The 20,711-nt window shown below is 35.8% G+C and overlaps 2 protein-coding genes across 2 annotated transcripts; both read right to left on the bottom strand.

The window, feature by feature from the left end:
- Window positions 1-2,827: 2,827 nt before the first annotated feature.
- LOC113249745 (putative olfactory receptor 56B2) lies at window positions 2,828-3,787 on the bottom strand. Its single transcript, XM_026491213.4, has one exon. It carries the CDS (start codon window positions 3,785-3,787, stop codon window positions 2,828-2,830), a length of 960 nt encoding a protein of 319 aa, XP_026346998.3.
- Window positions 3,788-15,152: 11,365 nt separating this feature from the next.
- LOC113249878 (putative olfactory receptor 56B2) lies at window positions 15,153-16,112 on the bottom strand. The gene has a single exon (XM_026491322.3). The coding sequence runs from the start codon at window positions 16,110-16,112 to the stop codon at window positions 15,153-15,155; it is 960 nt and encodes a 319-aa protein (XP_026347107.3).
- Window positions 16,113-20,711: the final 4,599 nt, after the last annotated feature.

The following is a 20,711-nucleotide window of genomic DNA, read 5'->3' as shown; positions in this document are numbered from 1 at the left end:
AGTGGCTATTGTACCACATTAGGGACACAGGTGCTGTTATGACACTGTAGTCAAACCTCATCTGAGTAGGAAAATGACTGGAAGCTTTAACTTCTTGTCACCTGTAAGATGATACATAAATAATAATTTTATATGCATGTATCTATATCTGTTTGCTGTGTATGAGAATTATATATGGGGAGGATCAGAATAAATACAGCAACATTTAATGAATGCTACCAGTTTTAATACTGACTGAAGAGTTGTGTTTCTTTCTCTATCAGGCAGGTGAGACACAAGTAGAAAGTACTTACAATGTATCAGAATGTTGCAATCACTCACATACACATTCATTTATATGTTTTTTATGTGACTTTTTAAAAATAAGCTCGATGATGAATTCTATGGCATTGTAGAAATTAAACAAAAGTTTGGATTAATTAAGCTGATATATTAAGTTAGGAATATTTAGGCACCCAAGTGTTTTTGTTTTTGTTTTTGGAAGATTATTTATTTGAGAGAGAGAAAGAGAGGAAGTGAGCTGGGCAAGAGGCAGAGGGAGAGGGAAAGGGAGAATCCACAAGCAGTCTCCCTGCTGAGCACAGAGCCTGAAGTGGGGCTAGGTCCCAGGACCATGAGATCATGACCTGAGCCGAAATCAAAAGTCAGATGCTCAACTGACTGAACCATCCAAGAGCTCCAAGGAACCCGAATCTGGAGATAATAATGCTGAAAGTGCTTATAGGGGAAATAACAAAACATGTTATTTTAGTTTTATATTCTTTTAATATATTAATAAAAATAACTGCCTGTGTATTTTTATTAATTGGAAAAATAAAAATGCATTTTGAAGGAGATAATTTGAACTCAAATTAAAAAGAGTACAGGTAACTTCTTTTTTTTTAAATATTTTTTTATTATAATATGTTAGTCACCATACAGTACATCCCTGGTTTTTGATGTAAAGTTTGATGATTCATTAGTTGCGTATAACACCCAGTGCACCATGCAATACGTGCCCTCCTTACTACCCATCACTGGCCTATCCCATTCCCCCCCTCCCCTCTGAAGCCCTCAGTTTGTTTCTCAGAGTCCATAATCTCTCATGCTTCATTCCCCCCTCTGATTACCCCCCCTTTCTTTATCCCTTTCTTCTCCTACTGATCTTCCTAGTTCTTATGTTCCATAGATGAGAGAAACCTGTAAAAAGAGTACAGGTAACTTCTGATACATTTCTTCACAAACACTTGCTATACACGTTTTTGAAAAAAAGACTTAGACAATATAATATTAAAATATAAAGTCTGCAGTTTTCAATTGGTGTATAAAAAGCATATCAAAACAAGTTATTCAAAAAATAAGATTATTCAGTAATACACAATTAAAGAAAAGTGTATCATATGTATTACACGGTTTCTTTATCCATTTTCCTATTCTTGGATATATATGTTCTTTATATGCAGGAAATGATACAATAAGTACCCATGTAGAGGACACTTTGACAGTGTTTTTAATTTTACTTTATATTTTATTGAGGTGACAATTCACATACCCTAAAATTAAACATTTTACCATTTGTAACATAAATTAAGTGGCTGTGAAACCATCAGCACTATATAATTCTGGAACATTTTCATTACCTCAAAAGGAAACTTCATAAACATTAATCAGTCACTCCCTATTGCCCTGTCTCTCCTGCCCTGGGCAATAAGTAATTTGCTTTCTAATTCAGTAGACTTAGCCGGTTCCGAACACTTCACATAAACAAAATCATACAAGATGTAGATATGAGATGTAGCCTTTTGTGTCTGGCTTTTTCACTTAGCAGAATGCTTTTTAAAGTTCATATCTATAACACCAGGTATAAGTACTTTCTATTTAATGGATGATTAATTTTCTTATATGAATATATCTAATTTTCTTTTTCCATTTAAAAGCTGATGGACATTTGAGTTATTTCCAGGTTTTGGCTAATAATGATACCATGAACATTCATGTACAAATTGTTATTGTTATTCCTATTTTACTTATTTTGGGTATATACTCAGGAGTTGAATTGTTAAGTTATGTGGTAATTGTGCTTAACTTTTTGTCTGTTTGCCGGAGCTGTTTTCCGCATCTCTTGTATGATTTTACATTCGCACTGCAAAATACAAGGCCACCACTGTATCCACAAAATCCAATACTTGCTCACTTGATTAAAAACAACTTACAGCTATTTTAGGGGCTATGGGATGTTTTATAACACCACCCATCAACAGGTAAATACAAATCATGATTTTGATTTGAATTTGTCTAATGACTAATGATGTTGAGCATCTTTCGTGTGGTTCGATGGCCATTACACATCTTCTTTAGAGAAATGTCTATTCAAATCCTTTGCCCATTTAAAAAGATATGAGACACATTAAAAATCAACAAGACAAATGGCAGGAGTAGGTCCTATGCTATCAGTAAGCAAATTAACGTGCATGGACTAAATGCTCCAGTTAAAAAGAAGACATTGGCAGATATGCGCTCTAACCATCGCTAGTCAACATTGTCTAGAAGTTCCAGCCAGGACAACTAGGTAGGAAATTAGATGCATATTCCACTTGTCCTTCCCTTGGATTCCTTGAGATAACGCATCGTCAGGTTATGATGAAGATCTGTCCTGAGTACTAAGATTTCAAATATTAGTTTCACCCCTTTTCTTTTTTGAAGTTTCATTTTCATCACAGATTCTTTATACTAACTAAAAAGTTGCCAGTGGTGTATATGTTCCCTATTTTTTCAGCCACGTGTAATGATTGGTGAATACAATGGAAAGATATGTGGGAGAATTATCTGAGTGAGCACATTCTCAGTGTTAGTTGCCCTTGATGTCCAGCTTCAGAACCTTATACAAGCCCTGCCTGAGCTCCTTGTTCTTGAGTGCATACACCATGGGGTTGAGGGCAGGAGGAATGACATTGTGTAGTACATTGAGTAGAACTGGGATGAGGGAAACCGTCTTTGCTGCACTATGGGTGATGGAAAGGACAACAATGATAGTGTAAAAGAACAGGATTAGGATGAGGTGAGAAGTACAGGTACTGAGGGCTTTGGATGCAGCTTCTGCTGAGTTCAGCTTCAGCACCGAGTGAAGTATCAAAACATATGATAAGAAAATCAAACCCAGGTCACTCCCCATCAGCGTCCAGGCCAGAAATAGCTGGTAGATGCTGTTGATTGTCCTGTCATCACAGGATAAGCGAGTGACTCCAAGATTAGAACACAGGCAGTGCTCAATTTGGTTCTGTGAGCAGTAGTGTCTCTGAGCAGCCAACACAGGCACTGGGATGGTAGTTAGGGTATTTCTGAGTGCCATGACCACAGTTGCCTTGACAACAAAAAAATCAGTAACTATTGAGGGATACTGTAGTGGTCTGCAAATGGCTACATATCTGTCTATAGCCATGCAGACAAAGATACCTGACTCCATGCCCACAAAGCAATGTATGACATACATCTGAGCAAAGCACTCAGGGAGACTGATGGCCTTGGCACTGAACCATAAGATGGCCAAAATCTTGGGCATGATGGTGGTGGCGAGTCCCGTGTCTACCACAGCCAGGATCCCCAGGAAATAGTACATAGGCTGGTGCAGTGTGGCCTCTTGTTTGATGATGACCAGGATAAGGATGTTGGCAGTGAGAGCTAAGAGGTAGAGTAGAGCCAGGGGCAGGGAGAGCCAGTGCTGCCAGGCGTGAATGCCTGGGAATCCCATCAGAATGAACTCAGAGACTCGGAACTTAGAGATGTTGGAATGTGTGAGATCCTGCAACATCCTTCACTAGGAGAAAAAAAAAATATTCAAAGTCATTATTCTTAGCAGACTCTCAAACAGTATTTGAACAGAAGTTACCATGTTCATGGTTTTGAAATGGAGGATTCTTCATCTTTATTCTTCTGATTCTGCCACTAACATTTACTGAACATTTCTAGAGAAACAGGAACCATGGTAGCGCATTCTACACGTTGCCTCAGACATCATCCTAAAACTCCATAAGGCAGGACACATTATTTACACCCTCTCATAATTGAAGAATTACACATTAGAGGTGTCAGGAACTTGATCATTATCTTCTGTCTGATAAATCATGGAACCTGGAGAAAAGGAAAGTGACCTGATACCACAGCCTGGCCTCTTCAGTTTGGTTTTCCTAAGGGGTTATTTTCATTAGAGACTGACGCTATAGTAGGAGAGTAGAGATGTTTATGCACTGAGACACTAATTCTCAGATCAGAATGTAGGGCATTGGAGATAGCTTTGTTTTTATTCAAGTACATGAGAATGTTTGAACTACTCATGAATATTATTTAATTTTAGTTAAAATGTCTAAGGTAGGTTGTTATACCGCCCTTTTTTTGTGTGAGGAAATGGATGTCCAGAATTGCTAATGACCTGCCCAAATCCAAATAACTATAATAAAGAGAAATACGCTTCACGAATCTCAGTATTCTTAAATCTAGTTGATTATGGTTCCCCCCCCCCTTTTTTTTTAAAGATTTTATTTATTTATTTGACAGAGATAGAGACATCCAGCGAGAGAGGGAACACAAGCAGGGGGAGTGGGAGAGGAAGAAGCAGGCTCATAGCGGAGGAGCCGGATGTGGGGCTCGATCCCACTTAACCACTGTGCCACCCAGGCGCCCCTATGGTTTCCCCTTCTTAACATACTATTTCTTCTTGGAGCTGTGCAGATACTCAAACTATAATGAATAAAGTGAATGTTTAAAGAAAATGAGTTTGAGGTAAATGTTTTTAAACCAAATTAGTAAGTCATTACAATATATCTAAGCCAATTCCTTGATTTAAGCATTTCTTCAGTTTTAATGTGAAAAGTGAAACAGATTGTCATGATGTACTTCCGCTGAATATGTGCAATTTATTATTTGTTTCCTTACAGTACTGGAAACATTAAGGACTTACTATACATAAATAGGATACTTGAAAAATAATTTGGTCAAAATTCTAGTAGAGGATCAGTGACTATAGACTTGATGGATATATTCATTCTAAAGCAAGTAAAAACTTTCTGTTATACTTATAATGAAGAAAGGTAAATTAAAGGTGATGTGTGTGTGTGTATTCAGCTTAATATATATTCTTTTCATATGATATTAATTTCATTTTTTTATTTTTATAGCTTGCTTTTTAATCTTTCATTTGGGATCTATTTGTCAAATATCTTGCAAGCTTTCACTATTAATTCACACTTAATAAGCAATCTTTGAAGCTTATTTGAATCTGCAGGTGATGATTGAGTCTCAGCAACTGGGAGGATTTACTTTGAGTCCCTGTAAGGACCTCGTGCTTCATTGGTGACATCCTTAGTTATCAGTGTTTACAGGTCTTTACTCAGAGAATTTTTTCAGAAAAGAATCCACAAAGGTACTTCCCGGAAGAATATGTGATGGGCTTCCAGTGTTCTTGGAGTTGAGTAGTAAGGCACTGTGGGTCTCACACTTGAATATGAATATTGGGCTCAACCCTCTCATTTTCTATCATGTCTCATCCTGGGCCCACATTGCAGCTGATGTATTTGCCTTTATAGCACATGTTAATGTTTCTTCCCATAATAAACAGTCACCATAAGATGATAATTAACATTGTTTAGAGTAGTGGATGAGTCAGAGATATCAAGTTGTTCTTTATGCAGTTTTTCTACCTACATTTCTCTTTTATCTGTATTCTCACTGAAGAATGAAAGATTTGATACTTCTTCGCAGATGACATGATACTCTATATGGAAAACCCAAAAGAATCCACCCCCAAACTACTAGAAGTTATAGAGCAATTCAGTAATGTGGCAGGATACAAAATCAATGCTCAGAAATCAGTTGCATTTCTATACACAAACAATGAGACTGAAGAAAGAGTAATTAGGGAATCCATTCCATTTACAGTAGCACCAAAAATCATACATTATCGCAGAATTAACTTAACCAAAGACATAAAGGATCTATATTCTAGATACTACAAATCACTTTTGAAAGACATTGAAAAAGACACAAAAAGATGGGAAAATATTCCATGCTCATGGATCGGAAGAATTAACAGAGTTAAAATGTCCATGCTACCCAGAGCAATCTACACTTTCAATGCCATCCCGATCAAAATACCAATGATATTTTTTAAAGAACTGGAACAAACATCCCTTAAATTTGTGTGGAACCAGAAAAGATCCCGAATCTCCAAGAAATTGTTGAAAAGGAAAAACAAAGCTGGGGGCATCACGTTGCCGGATTTCAAGCTGTACTACAAAGCTGTGATCACAAAGACAGCACAGTACTGGCACAAAAACAGACACATAGACCAATGGAACAGAATAGGGAACCCAGAAATGGACCCTCGGCTCTTTGGGCAACTAATCTTTGACAAAGCAGGAAAAAACATCCAGTGGAAAAAAGACAGTCTCTTCAAGAAATGGTGCTGGGAAAATTGGACAGCTATATGCAAAAGAATGAAACTTGACCACTCTCTCACACCATACACAAAGATAAACTCCAAATGGATGAAAGATCTCAATATGAGACAGGAATCCATCAAAATCCTAGAGAACATAGGCTGCAACCTCTTTGACATCGGCCACAGCAACTTTTTTCATGACACATCTCCAAAGGCAAGAGATACAAAAGTAAAAATGAATTTGTGGGACCTCATCAAGATAAAAAGCTTCTGCACAGCCAAGGAAACAGTCAAAAAAACTAAGAGGCAGCCCACGGAATGGGAGAAGATATTTGCAAATGACATTACAGATAAAAGATTAGTATCCAAGATCTACAAAGAACTTTTCAAACTCAATACATGGGAAACAAATAAATCAAAAAATGGGCAGAAGATATGAAGAGACACTTTTCCAATGAAGACATACAAATGGCTAACAGATACATGAAAAAATGTTCAAAATCATTAGCCATCAGGGAAATTCAAATCAAAACCACCTTGAGATACCACCTTACACCAGTTAGAATGGCAAAAATGGACAAGGCAAGAAACAACAAATGTTGGAGAGGATGTGGAGAAAGGGGATCCCTCTTACACTGTTGTTGGGAATGCAAGTTGGTACAGCCACTCTGGAAAACAGTGTGGAGGTCCCTTAAAAAGGTAAAAATAGAGCTACCCTATGATCCAGCAATTGCACTACTGGGTATTTACCCCAAAGATACAAACGTTGTGAAGAGAAGGGCCATATGCACCCCAATGTTCATGGCAGCATTGTCCACAATAGCTAAATTGTGGAAGGAGCCAAGATGCCCTTCAACAGATGACTGGATTAAGAAGACGTGGTCGATATATACAATGGAATATTACCCAGCCATCAAAAAGAATGATTTCTCAACATTTGCAGCAACATGGACGGGACTGGAGGAGATAATGCTAACCGAAATAAGTCAAGCAGAGAAAGACAATTATCATATGGTTTCACTCATCTATGGAACATAAGATGTAGGAAGATCGGTAGGAGAATAAGGGAAGACGAAAGGGGGGGTAATCAGAAGGGGGAATGAACCATGAGAGACCATGGACTCTGGGAAACAAACTGAGGGCTTGGGGGGGGGGGGGATGGGATAGGCCGGTGATGGGTATTAAGGAGGGCACGTATTGCATGGTGCACTGGGTGTTATACGCAAGTAATAATCATGGAACAGTACATCAAAAACTAGGGATGTACTCTATGGTGACTAACAATAAAAAATTATTATTAAAAAAAAGAAATCTAACTGTTAAAAAAATAAAAGAAAATATTATAGATGTAAAAAAGAAAGAAAGATTTGATACTTCAAAAAGCAACACTTTGTGGAAATAGCAAAGCAACACAAAGCAAACTAATTCCGAATGCTCCTTGAAGTTTGTTCTGGTGTCATCACAGCCTCATGCAGGAGGATAGAAAAGGCAACTAAGCTAAATTTTGGAGGAGCTCAGGAAATTTTTCAACGAGGAAAGACAAATGCTCCTGGACATGAAGCATGATTAGGATTCTGCCAGATCAGCGATCTGTTCCATTACTGTTTGCTCTTTCCTACCCAGACCATGCTGGTAATTCCAGCTTTGTGATTCGGGAACCCTCTGATCTATTTTGTGTCCCCCCACCACCAAATCCAGCTTCAATCATCATCTTCTTCAGGAGGACTCAACTCCCTCTCAGAGAGGATAGGGAACCACCCCTTAAATGTTCTCGATATGACCTGATGGGAAAAGTGGCAGACTCTGTACGTAAGGGATACATTTGCCAATGGATCCATCTCTGTTTTATTTTAACATCACGGTATTGTCAATGTACTGATGTTCTTCAACCAGCCCAAGTTCATCAAACTGTTAATATTTGAACATACTGTATTGATATTTGTATTTGCAGTGTCCAGCAAGACGCTGTGCACGTATTAGATGTCAGCAGATATTTTTGAGTGAACAGATTATTAATGTAAAAATGAGTCAAATTTCATAATAGACTTTAAGCATTCTTATATGTAGTCACACTATTGTTTTTTGGAGAGCATAAAGGAATGACTGAAGGAAACAGAACTATAATGTCTACTTCATAAATCAATAGAAAACCTAAATTTCAAAAAAAAATCCCCCTCATAAAATAGAAAAAAGAAATATCAAAAAAAGCAGAGGAAAAATACAGCATCAGGCAGAACAAACATTTTGGATTGGGCAAAAAAGGGCAGTTAATTAACATATACTACATATGGGTCAGAACTCACAGTGATTTTATACACCAGTTTATGCTATAGAAATATATGCATATATATAAATAAAATATGTTTTTGAACAGTATATAGGAGGTGCAAACAAACCATACACAAAGTATGCACAGACTCTTGGCTAACAAAAATCACACTAGCACACTAAACACATACCCCAAAACTGTTAGGAAATATTAATGTCAGACAAAATAGAACTCAAACAAGCAAATTTTGGATCAAGATCACTTTCGAGAATCAATAAATGACATGTTTCACACAGTGCAAGTAACTCTGATTGTATAAAATGTTTCATCTCCAGGTGTGATATGGTTTTCCATTCACAAAAGGATAGGAAACTCTGAAATAATATTTTTCACTTTATCAGTCCATGGAAAATTCAAAAGTGGGGAATTCACTAAAATATATTGCAACTCATTAGCTAACTCTCAATTTTTTGTATAGTAATAGTGATGGGGATTTAAGTTAATAATTGCAATACTCTCAAAAGCCTTAAAATTTGTATTATAGACAAAGAATAGTAGGAGTTTGCAATATTAGAATTTGATTCCTGGCGTACCAAAATTGTCATTAAGTGTTTTTCTGTGAGGCTTGTAAATTTCTACTTAATATTTTTATATGTTCCTATATTTTCATTTTCTTTTAAAAATCATTGAGAAACAAAACTGCAACAACTTATATACATGTATATATACATATATATTTGCATACCCATATAAATAATTGATTGCTGTATAAATATGATAGATTTGAAACAGATTATTTTAAATATTTGACTAGTGTTACTGTCAAAATCTTGGACATAGGATCATTTAATTCAATTATTGATTCTGTGCAACAAGAGAAAATAGAAAATTAGCTAAAGCATACATGCTCATCAATTGAATTAAGAAATATGTCTCAGATTAATTGTGCTCCTTTCTTAAGAATGTGTATATGTGTGTGTGTGTGTGTGTAAAAAGATTTTATTTATTTATTTAACAGAGAGAGCACAAGCAGATGGAATGGGGGACAGAGAAAAAGGGAGAGGGAAAAGCAGGCTCCCCCCTGAGCAAGGAGCCTGATGTGGGGCTCGATCCCAGGACCCTGGGATCATGACTAGAGCTGAAGGCAGATGCTTAACTAACTGAGCCACCCAGGCGCCCCAAGAATATATTTCTTCCATGAGATAAATATCTTATTTATGCTTCTTGTGTTTCCTTTTGATAGTTCTAGTGTTGATTACTATCATGGTTTTAATATTACATGAGACATTTAGGTCCACCTTCAATACATTTACTGAATTCTCAATTAAAAACTCAAGTTAATATCAAATAATATGGTAATAACCACAAATCATGGATCTTTTCCATAACAAGCTTAAATTATTTCAAAACTTATAACTTAATTTTTGTGCAGGGAAAATGTAGTCATTATGCTGTAAGTGTACAGGTATATTGAAGTAGTAACGTTAACACACAAATATAGCCACTTATAAGGCTAAAAGTTTTATCATCTGTTGTCTATTTTCATTCCCAAACCCCATAGACAATAAACTTCTTTCCTCACAGGATGGTCCTTATTAAACAACTGAGAGTGTTCTCTCAATATGACAGAGGTTTCCTCCAAGTAGGTTTTGCTATCTAACATGCAAGAAGCATAGTCACAAATAAACCTCTCTAGAAACGGAGTGAGTAGATTAGATTCTTATTCCAAGACAATGGTAGGGCAGGGAGAGAGCAAGACTGCTCCGACCATGACTGAGAACTCTTCTCTAGCTCTTCTCCGTTTTTTCTTGTCATGGGGTGATTCATACCTAACTTCTGCTACTACAGGACCAGTGATTTCTATTTGGTTAGGAGATAACATAGATATTCATAATCACGATGGAAAGTTACAGGGAATGGTACTCTGAGAATTAAGGAGATAAACATTTTCAAGAAAACCCAATCTTTTACACATTAATGTCTTCAAATTTATGTCCTTTAATACCTTAGTTTCTGGATAGCAGACGGTGAGCTGAATGGAATCTGTTCCAGGTGTTCAGGTCAAAAACGTCCTGATTCTATATGTATATGCACAACCCTCAACCTCTTAATCTCTTAATGTCTGTACTACTGAACTGAATCTTTAAATAAAAATGTGTGTTATATATCCCAAGGGGATATTACACCACTTTAGAAACACAGACACTGGTATAGGAGCAAACTAACCTCTACTGGGGGAGAAAAAGAGGAGAAGCTTTATATTCTTGCTACTTATGAAATGATGCACAAATAAGAGACTAATTTAATATGCATGTACCTTTATTGGTACTTGTGTGTGAAGATTTATGTATGGGGGGCGAGAATGACCCAGACAATAATTTTCATGAAAATTATTGAATTTAGTATTTATTGAGAGTTTAATTTCTTTTAGTATGAAGACTTTTAGGACAAAAGCAGAAAGCACTTAAAATTCTTCACAGAATTTCAGTCACTGTCACACACATTTATTTGTTCTTTAGTTGTTTATTTTCACTTTCTTTTTTATTTTTTTTTAAATTTTTAAAGTTTTATTTATTTATTTATTTATTTTTTTATTTATTTATTTACTTGACAGAGAGAGAGAGATTGAGAACAAGCAGGGGGAGCAGCAGACAGAGGGAGAGGGAGAAGCAGGGTCTCTGCTGAGCAGGGAGCCTGATGTGGGGTCAGTCCCAGGATCCTGGGATCATGACCTGAGCTGAAGGCAGATGCTTAACTGATTGAGCCACTCAGATGCCCCTTATTTTCACTTTCAAGTGGGGTCGATGATGAATATTATGGCATTGTAGAAATTCAGGTTCAGGCTTACTATGCCTACCTATTAGGACAAGAATATTTTGATGCTCTAATAAATAATAATAATTTGAGACACTAATGATGATGGTGATAATAGCAATAATAACGAAACATAATTGACTTTGAATCATGGCTGAATATTATTATTGTTTGGAAAAATAAAAATGAGTTTGGAATACACAAATAGAACTCGAATTCTATAGTGTAGAGGTAACTTCTAATACATTTAATATACTTTTGCTATATATGTTTCTGAAAAAAGTTTGGATAATATCATATTAAAACACAATTTCTGCCATTTTTTATTTACATTATGTAAGAAGCACACATAAAATGTTATGATTATATAACATTACATGCTATGTATTTACACAAATTTTGAACTATTTCCTCTTCTTAGACATATATGTTTCTTTATTTTGCTGGAAATGATAGAACAAATACATATGTAGAGAACATTTTCAGCACTTTCTCCACTTAATCTTTTTTTTAAGGGGTGAAATTCATATACCATAAAATTAACCAATTAAGCCATTTGAAATTGTGCAATTAGGTGGCTTTTTTGTGCATTCTCAGTGCTGTGCAGACATCAGCACTTAATCACTCCAAAACATTTCCATTATTTCAAAAGGAAACTCTATAACCATCAATCGGTCATTCCCCATTCCCCTGTTTCTCCTGCCCCTGGGAACAACTAATATGCTCTCTGGTTCAATGGACTTACCTACTTTGGACATTGAATAACTGTAATAATAAAATATGTCACTTTTGGGGCACCCGGCTGTCTCAGTCAGTTAAAACATACAACTCTTGATCTCAGGGTTGTGAGTTCAAGCCCCATGTTGGTCCTGGAGACAACTTAATTAAAAACAAACAAATAAAACCTAAAAACAATGTATTGATAACATGTAACTTTTGTGTTTGACTTTTTTCATGCAGCATAATGTTTTCAAAGTTCATCTCTGTAATAGCACATATCAGTATTTCATCCTATTTTATGGATGAATAATAATGCCTTGATGAATATGCCTCAGCCTGTTCATTCATTAGACAGCTGATGAACATTTTTGGCTAATAATGCTATTATGAACATTCATATACAAGTTGTCAGAAGATGTGTTTTCAGTTATTTGGGGTATATACTAAGAAGTTGAACTGCTGAGTCATTTGGTAGTTGTGTTCAATTTGTTGAGTGATTTTCAAACTGTTTTCACATCTCCTGTATGATTTTATGTTCCCACCAGCAATGTGTGAGTATTCCAATATTTCCACAAAATCTCCAACACTGGCTAGTTAAAAAGAATTAAAGCCATTTTTTTAATCAGATTATTCATTGTTTTGGTGTTGAGTTGTGTAAGTTCTTTACATATTTTGCATATTCATTCCTTATTGGATATATCATTTGGAAATATCTTTTCCCATTCAGTAGGTTGCCTTTTGATTTTGTTGATGGTTTCCTTTACTCTGCAAAAGACTTTTATTTTGGTGTAGTTGCAATAGTTTGTTTACTTTTGGTTCATTTGCTTGGGGTGACATATCTAGAAAAAAGTTGCTAAGGCCAATATCAAAGAAATTACTGCCTAAGGTTTCTTCTAGAAGTTTTATGGTTTCAGGTCTCATAGCTAGGTCTTTAATCCATTTTGAGTTTATTGTGTGGAGGGTGTAAGAAAGTGACCCAGTTTTATTCTTTTACATGCAGCTGGTCAGTTTTCCTAGCACCATTTGTTGAAGAGATGGTCTTTTCCCCTTTGAATATTCTTGCCTCCTCTGTCATAAATTAGTTGACCATATAAGTGAGGGTTACATTCTGGGTTCTCTATTCTGTTTCATTGATCTATGTATCTATTTTTGTGCCAGTGCCATATTGTTTTGATTACTACAGCTTTGTCATATATCCTAAAATCTGGAATTATGATACCCCTAGCTTTGTTCTTCTTCCTCAAGACTGCTTTGTTATTTAAAGTCTTTTGTGGTTTTTACAAATTTTAGGATTATTTGTTCTAGTTCTGCAAAAAATGTTTGTATTTTGATGGCATTGGATTGAATCCATAGATTGCTTTGGGTAGTAAGGACATTTTAACAATATTGGTCCTTTCAATCTATAAGTGTAGAATAACTTTTCATTTATTTGTGTCATCTTCAATTTATTTCATCAATGTTTTATAGTTTTTTTAATTTAAATTCAATTAGCCAATGTATAGTACAGCTCTAGCTCTGTTTTTAACTTCTTGAGGATTCTCCATACTGTTTTCCAGAGTGGCTGTACCAGCTTGCATTCCCACCAACAGTGTAAGAAGGTTCCCCTTTCTCCACATCCTCGCCAACATTTGTTGTTTCCTGTCTTGTTAACTTTTGCCATTTTAACTGGTCTAAGGTGTGTCTTATAGTTTTTGAAGTACAAGAGAAAAAGAAAACTTTTCCAGTGGGAATGCAAATTGATGTAGTCTCTGCGGAAAACAGTATGGAGATTCCTCAAAAAATTAAAAATATAGTTATCATATAATTTTTAATTCCACTAATGGGCATTTATTCAACGAAAATGAAAACATAAATTCAAAAACATATATGCACCCCTGTATTTTTTTGCAGTATTATTTACAATAGTCATTGTATGGAAGCAACCCAAGTGTCCATCTATAGATGGATGAATAAGGAACATGTGGTGTATATATATAATGAAATATTACTTGCCATAAAAGAGAATAAGATTTTTCTATTTGCAACAATATGGATGAACCTAGAGGATGTAATGCTAAGAGAGAGGCAGAGAATGACATTCTCAGACAGAGAATGACAGATACCATATTATTTCACTTATATGTGGAATTTTTTAAAAAAATGAACAAAGAAAATGGAGACCAAAAAAAATTAGACTCTAAAGTACAGAGGACAAATCGGTTGCTGCCAGAGGGGAGGTGAATGGGGAGGGGGTAAGTTTATAATAATGTATAGAATTGCTGAATTATTATATTGTACACCTGAGTCTAATATAACACTGTAAGTTAATTATACCTCCATAACAACAACAACAACAACAAATTAAAGTAATTTAAGGGTTAGAGTGCTATCTCGTGGTTTTGAATTGAATTTGTCTCATGATTAATGATGTTGAGCATCTTTTCATGTGGTTGATGCTCATTGCACATCTTCTTTAGAAAACGTCTATTCAAAACATTTGCCCATTAAAAAAAATATAAGAGACATTAAAGAGCAAAAAGACAAATGGCAGCAGTAAGTCCTATGTTATCAATAAGCAAATTAATATGTGGACTAAATGCTTCAATTAAATAGAAGAGATTGGGAGATATCCAGATATCTAGAAGTTCGAGCCAGGACAACTAAGTAAGAAAATTAGATGCATATTCCCCTCCCACCCCCATAGATTGCCTGAGACAATCAACATCACTATGCTATGATGAAGATCTTTCCTGAGTTCCAAGGTTTCAAATATTAATTTCACCCCTATTTTTGAAGTTTCATTTTCACCACAGATTCCTTATACTAACTGAAAAGTTGCCGGTGAAGTTCCTTACTTCTTCAGCCAAGTGTGATGATTGGCGAATATGATGGGAAAAAAAATACGTGGGAGAAAATACGACAAAGCTGTAGTAATCAAAAGTGAACCCATTCTCAGTATTAGTTACCCTTGTTGTCCAGCTTCAGAACCTTATACAAGCCCTGCCTGAGCTCCCTGTTCTTGAGTGCATACACCATGGGGTTGAGGGCAGGAGGAATGACATTGTGTAGTACATTGAGTAGAACTGGGATGAGGGGAACTGTCATTGCTGCACTATGGGTGATGGAAATGACTATGATGACTGAGTAGAAGAACAGGATTAGGATGAGGTGAGAAGTGCAGGTACTTAGGGCTTTGGATGCAGCTTCTGCTGAGTTCAGCTTTAGCACCGAGTGAAGTATCAAAGAATATGACAAGAAAATCAAACCCAGGTCACTCCCCATCAGTGTCCAGGCCAGGAGAACCTGGTAGATGCTATTGATTGTCCTGTCATCACAGGATAAGCGAGTGACTCCAAGATTAGAACACAGGCAGTGCTCAATTTGGTTCTGTGAGCAGTAGTGTCTCTGAGCAGCCAACACAGGCACTGGGATGGTAGCCAGGCTGTTTCTGAGTGCCATGAGCATAGTTGCTTTGACCACAAAAGATTCAGTAACTACTGATGGGTAGTGTAGAGGTCTGCAAATGGCTACGTATCTGTCTATAGCCATGCAGACAAAGATACCTGACTCCATGGCCACAAAGCAATGTATGGCATACATCTGAGCAAAGCACTCAGGGAGACTGATGGCCTTGGCACTGAACCATAAGATGGCCAAGATCTTGGGCATGATGGTGGTGGCCAGTCCCATGTCTACCACAGCCAGGATCCCTAGGAAATAGTACATAGGCTGGTGCAGTGTGGCCTCTTGTTTGATGATGACCAGGATAAGGATGTTGGCAGTGAGAGCTAAGAGGTAGAGCAGAGCCAGGGGCAGGGAGAGCCAGTGCTGCCAGGCGTGAATGCCTGGGAATCCCATCAGAATGAACTCAGAGACTTGGAACTTAGAGATGTTGGAATGTGTGAGATCCTGCAACATCCTTCACTAGGAGAAAAAAAAATATTCAAAGTCACTATTCTTAGCAGACTCTCAAACAGTATTTGAAAAGAAGTTACCATGTTCCTGGTTTTGAAATGGAGGATTCTTCATCTTTATTCTTCTGATTCTGCCACTAACATTTATTGGACATTTCTAGTGAAATAGGAGCCATGGCAGAACATGCAAAAGAATGAAACTTGACCACTCTCTCACACCATACACAAAGATAAACTCCAAATGGATGAAAGACCTTGATGTGAGACAGGAATCCATCAAAATCCTAGAGGAGAACAGAGGCTGCAGCCTCTTTGACATCGGCCACAGCAACTTTTTTCATGACACATCTCCAAAGGCAAGAGAAACAAAAGTAAAAATGAACTTGTGGGACTTCATCAAGATAAAAAGCTTCTGCACAGCCAAAAAAACAGTCAAAAAAACTAAGAAGTAGCCCATGGAATGGGAGAAGATATTTGCAAATGACACTACAGATAAAAGACTAGTATCCAATATCTACAAAGAACTTCTCAAACTCAATACACGGGAAACAAATAATCAAATCAAAAATAGGGCAGAAGATATGAACAGACACTTTTCAAAGAAGACATACAAATGGCTAACAGACACATGAAAAAATGTTCAAAATCATTAGCCATCAGGGAAATTCAAATCAAAACCACATTGAGATATCACCTTACGCCACTTAGAGTGGCAAAAATTGACAGGACAGGAAACAACAAATGTTGGCGAGGATGTGGAGAAAGGGGATCCTTCTTACACTGTTGGTGGGAACGCAAGTTGGTACAGCCACTGTGAAAAACAGTGTGGAGGTCCCTTAAAAATGTAAAAATTGAGCTACCCTATGACCCAGCCATTGCACTACTGGGTATTTACCCCAAAGATGCAGACGTAGTGAAGAGAAGGGCCATATGCACCCCAATGTTCATAGCAGCATTGTCCACAATAGCTAAATTGTGGAAGGAGCCGAGATGCCCTTCAACAGATGACTGGATTAAGAAGATGTGGTCCATATATACAATGGAATATTACTCAGCCATCAGAAAGAACGATTTCTCAACATTTGCAGCAACATGGACAGGACTGGAGGAGATAATGCTAAGTGAAATATGTCAAGCAGAGAAAGACAATTATCACATGGTTTTACTCATTTATGGAACATAAGAAGTAGGAAGATCAGTAGGAGAAGAAAGGGAAGAAGAAGGGGGGGTAAACAGAAAGGGGAATGAACCATTATAGACTATGGACTCTGGGAAACTAACAGAGGGCTTTAGACGGGAGGGGGCTAGGGGATTGGGATAGTCCAGTGATGGGTGGTAAGGAGGGCACGTATTGCATGGTGCATTGGGTGTTATATGCAAGTAATGAATCATGGAACTTTACATCAAAAACTAGGGATGTAGTGTATGGTGACTAACATAATATAATAAAAAATTATTATTAAAAAGAAAAAAAAAGAACATTCTACATGTTGCCTCAGACAATTGTATGACTCACCTGAACATAAACACTTAACCTTAACTTGAAAGAAATTCAAGTAGAAAATTACAAATTTAAAGTTAGGGTTGGAAATTTTAAAATATATTTCTTAAAACAAATATGTAAACGAAAATTGGTAATGATATAAATCTGATAGCAGTATTAACAATTGTGTATCAAAGGGCTTAAGTATAAACCTACATACAAAAAAATAGGAGATTATAGATCATTTTGAACACACAATATCAGTCTTGTTCTAGATCATAAATGAGAATTAACAAAACAATTAATAGCATACAGACCAGAAAAGAGACAAAAAAAGTGCATATATTTGGGAAGATTCAGTAATAGTATGAAGCAATAAATGTTTCAAATATAATATAATAATGGAAATTGCAAAAAGGAAAGAATAGAAAAATAATGAGAAACTTAAAACTTTGGGAGTATGGTTAATAAATTTGTAAATTTAATAAACATTTAACAAATCTGTAATTTTAAATGAGCATATTACAAAAAAGTAGTAGGCTAATCAATAATACAAGGCATTATGGTAACTAACTTCAGGTTAAACAAAGAAGACAGTAAAAAGAGCATAGTAGTGGAATCAAAAAAATAATTTTTTAAAAATGAAAGATATTATTTAAAGAATCATAAAATAGGTCCAATATTGGGGATAAGGGAATGGGAAAATGGGTAAAGGGGACTGAGAGATACAAGCTTCCAGTTATAGAATATTCGAATAAATCAGAGGGATGAGAAGCACAACACAGGGAATATATTCAGTGGTACTGTAGCATTATATGGTGACAGACGGTAGCGACACTTGTCGTGAGCAAGCAAAACATACATACTTTTCAAATGACTATTGTACATCTGAAACTAATGTAACACTGGATGTTAACTATGCTTCATTAAAAAAATAGACACACTCTAAGAACTTATTCAAAGGATAACAAAAAGTTGAGACATAGCATGTGGAAAAATTATTTTAAAATATTAAAGGATATAGTGAGTTACTTCATGAATCAAAATTGAACATTAGGAACTGTACAATATATTTTTTAAGGTTTTATTTATTTGAGAGACAGGGAGAGCAGGAGCCAAGGGAGGGGCAGAGGGACAAGCCGGTTCCCCACTGAGCAAGGATCACCACGTGGGGCTCGATCCCAGGACCCTGAAATCACGACCTGAGCCAAAGGCAGATGCTTGACCAACTGAGTCGCCCAGGCACTGCTGAAAATGTACAGTATTTTAAGGAGTGTAAAACTGCAGTTGACTAAACAGATAAATTGAGGCAGAAGTTGGAAATGTATAATACCAGAAGAATTTTGCAGAGGATTTAATATTAACTCTTAAACAAAATTTACTCCTTTGAAGATATAATTATTGTTATGTAGTTATTCAAGGAATTATAAAAAGAGAAAAACTTTCCAACAGCTAAACTAAGACAGTTTCAAACTGGAAAATGCATTTCAAAAAGAAATGTTTTAGGATGATTTTGATTATAAAGTTCAAATATTTGCAAATATAATTATGCAGTATATAAAAATAGATACACACAACCAAGTATAATTTAGCATTAGAAATATACTAGGAATAATTCACAACATTAAAAATATTATTTTAAAAATACATGCATGAGGGCAGGAAGTATATAGGCTATCTCTGTACCTTCTGCTCATTTTTTTTACTGTGATGAAACCCAAATAACATAAAATTTATTATCTTAACCATTCTTAAGTGCACGTTTCGGTGACATTAAATACATTCCTGTTGTTGCTTAGCCATCACCACTATCCATCCCCATAAATCTTTTGATCTTGTAATACTGAAATTCTATAACTATTAAATAATAACTCTCTATTCTCTCCTGCCCTCATCCCCTGGCCACCACCCTTTCTGTCTTTACAATTTTTGACTACTAAATATCTCATATAAGTGGAATCCTATATTTTTGTCTTTTTGTGACTGGTTTATTTAATTCAGCGTAATGTCCTCAAGCTCCATCCATATTGCAGCAAATTGCAGAATCTCCTGCCTTTTTAAGGTTGAGTAATATTCCATTCTGCCCACACACGCACACACACACACATAAACTCACACACCACATTTTGCTGTATATTCGCTGGTCAATGTTCCTTTGGGTTGCTTCTATATTTAAGCTATTGTGAACAATGCTGCTATATACATGGGTGTATAAATATGTCTGTGAGACCCAATTTTCTATTTGTTTAGCTGTATACCCAGAAGTGGACTTGCTGGATCATATGATAATTTTTAAAAAATTTTTTGACCTACTGCCTTCTGCCCAATTTTCTTTTGAATCTAGTTGCTCTAAAACATAAATACTATTAATGTTTTTAAAAATTAAAGTAAAGTCAGTATAGGTCAGGTAGGTCAGAGTATTTGATTTTATCTATCTATTTAAAAAAATAAACTTAACAGATATTTTAAAAGGAACTTGTAATATGGCAAGTATCAGGTAACAAAATTCAAAGATTACTTATTTAATCAAGACAGAGGTGCTCACTATCTCAGTTTGCATTCATCAATATATGGGAGATTCAATGGCTAATCATGTGTTAGTAAGGGGAAAAAAATAGAGTTCAAAATATAATCATCTAGATCGAAATACCAGAAATTTTAAGACAAACCTTTTAAAACATGAAAAAGTATTTGGAAGACAACTGTATAATGTATTTTTTTTTCCATTTGTGTTGACTTTGGGTTTTTTTTTTTTTTTTTAGTTTTTATTTTAATTCCAGTTAGTTAACATACAGTGTAATGTATTCTTACAGTGGATTATGTTTATTTATTCACTGATTTGTGCTAAAAATTAATATATTTTGCCAGACATGTAAGAGAAATTGCATGTCCTTTCAATTACAGGGTTTCTCATTGAAACCCACACCCGAATGTCTTGTTTTTATTGTTCAGCAAACATTCAACTATTTTGAGTGAAAATGCAGCTCCATGTGGCCTATGAACTTGAAAAATTATGTTAACCTGTAGGATCCTCTGTTCTAATCCAAAAAATAAGATAATTCATTTCTAGCTCCTGAATTTGGGTTAAGAATTAAATTCTATTAAAATCCTTGCAAAATA

Source organism: Ursus arctos, unplaced genomic scaffold (genome assembly GCF_023065955.2).
Source record: "Ursus arctos isolate Adak ecotype North America unplaced genomic scaffold, UrsArc2.0 scaffold_22, whole genome shotgun sequence".
NCBI classification, from domain to species: domain Eukaryota; kingdom Metazoa; phylum Chordata; class Mammalia; order Carnivora; family Ursidae; genus Ursus; species Ursus arctos.
This window is presented reverse-complemented; position numbering and strand designations above follow the sequence as displayed.

What these genes read in the sequence shown, in the direction of transcription:
- LOC113249745 (XM_026491213.4), bottom strand. Translation starts at nt 3,787, where the DNA reads ATGTTGCAGGATCTCACACATTCCAACATCTCTAAGTTCCGAGTCTCT.
- LOC113249878 (XM_026491322.3), bottom strand. Translation starts at nt 16,112, where the DNA reads ATGTTGCAGGATCTCACACATTCCAACATCTCTAAGTTCCAAGTCTCT.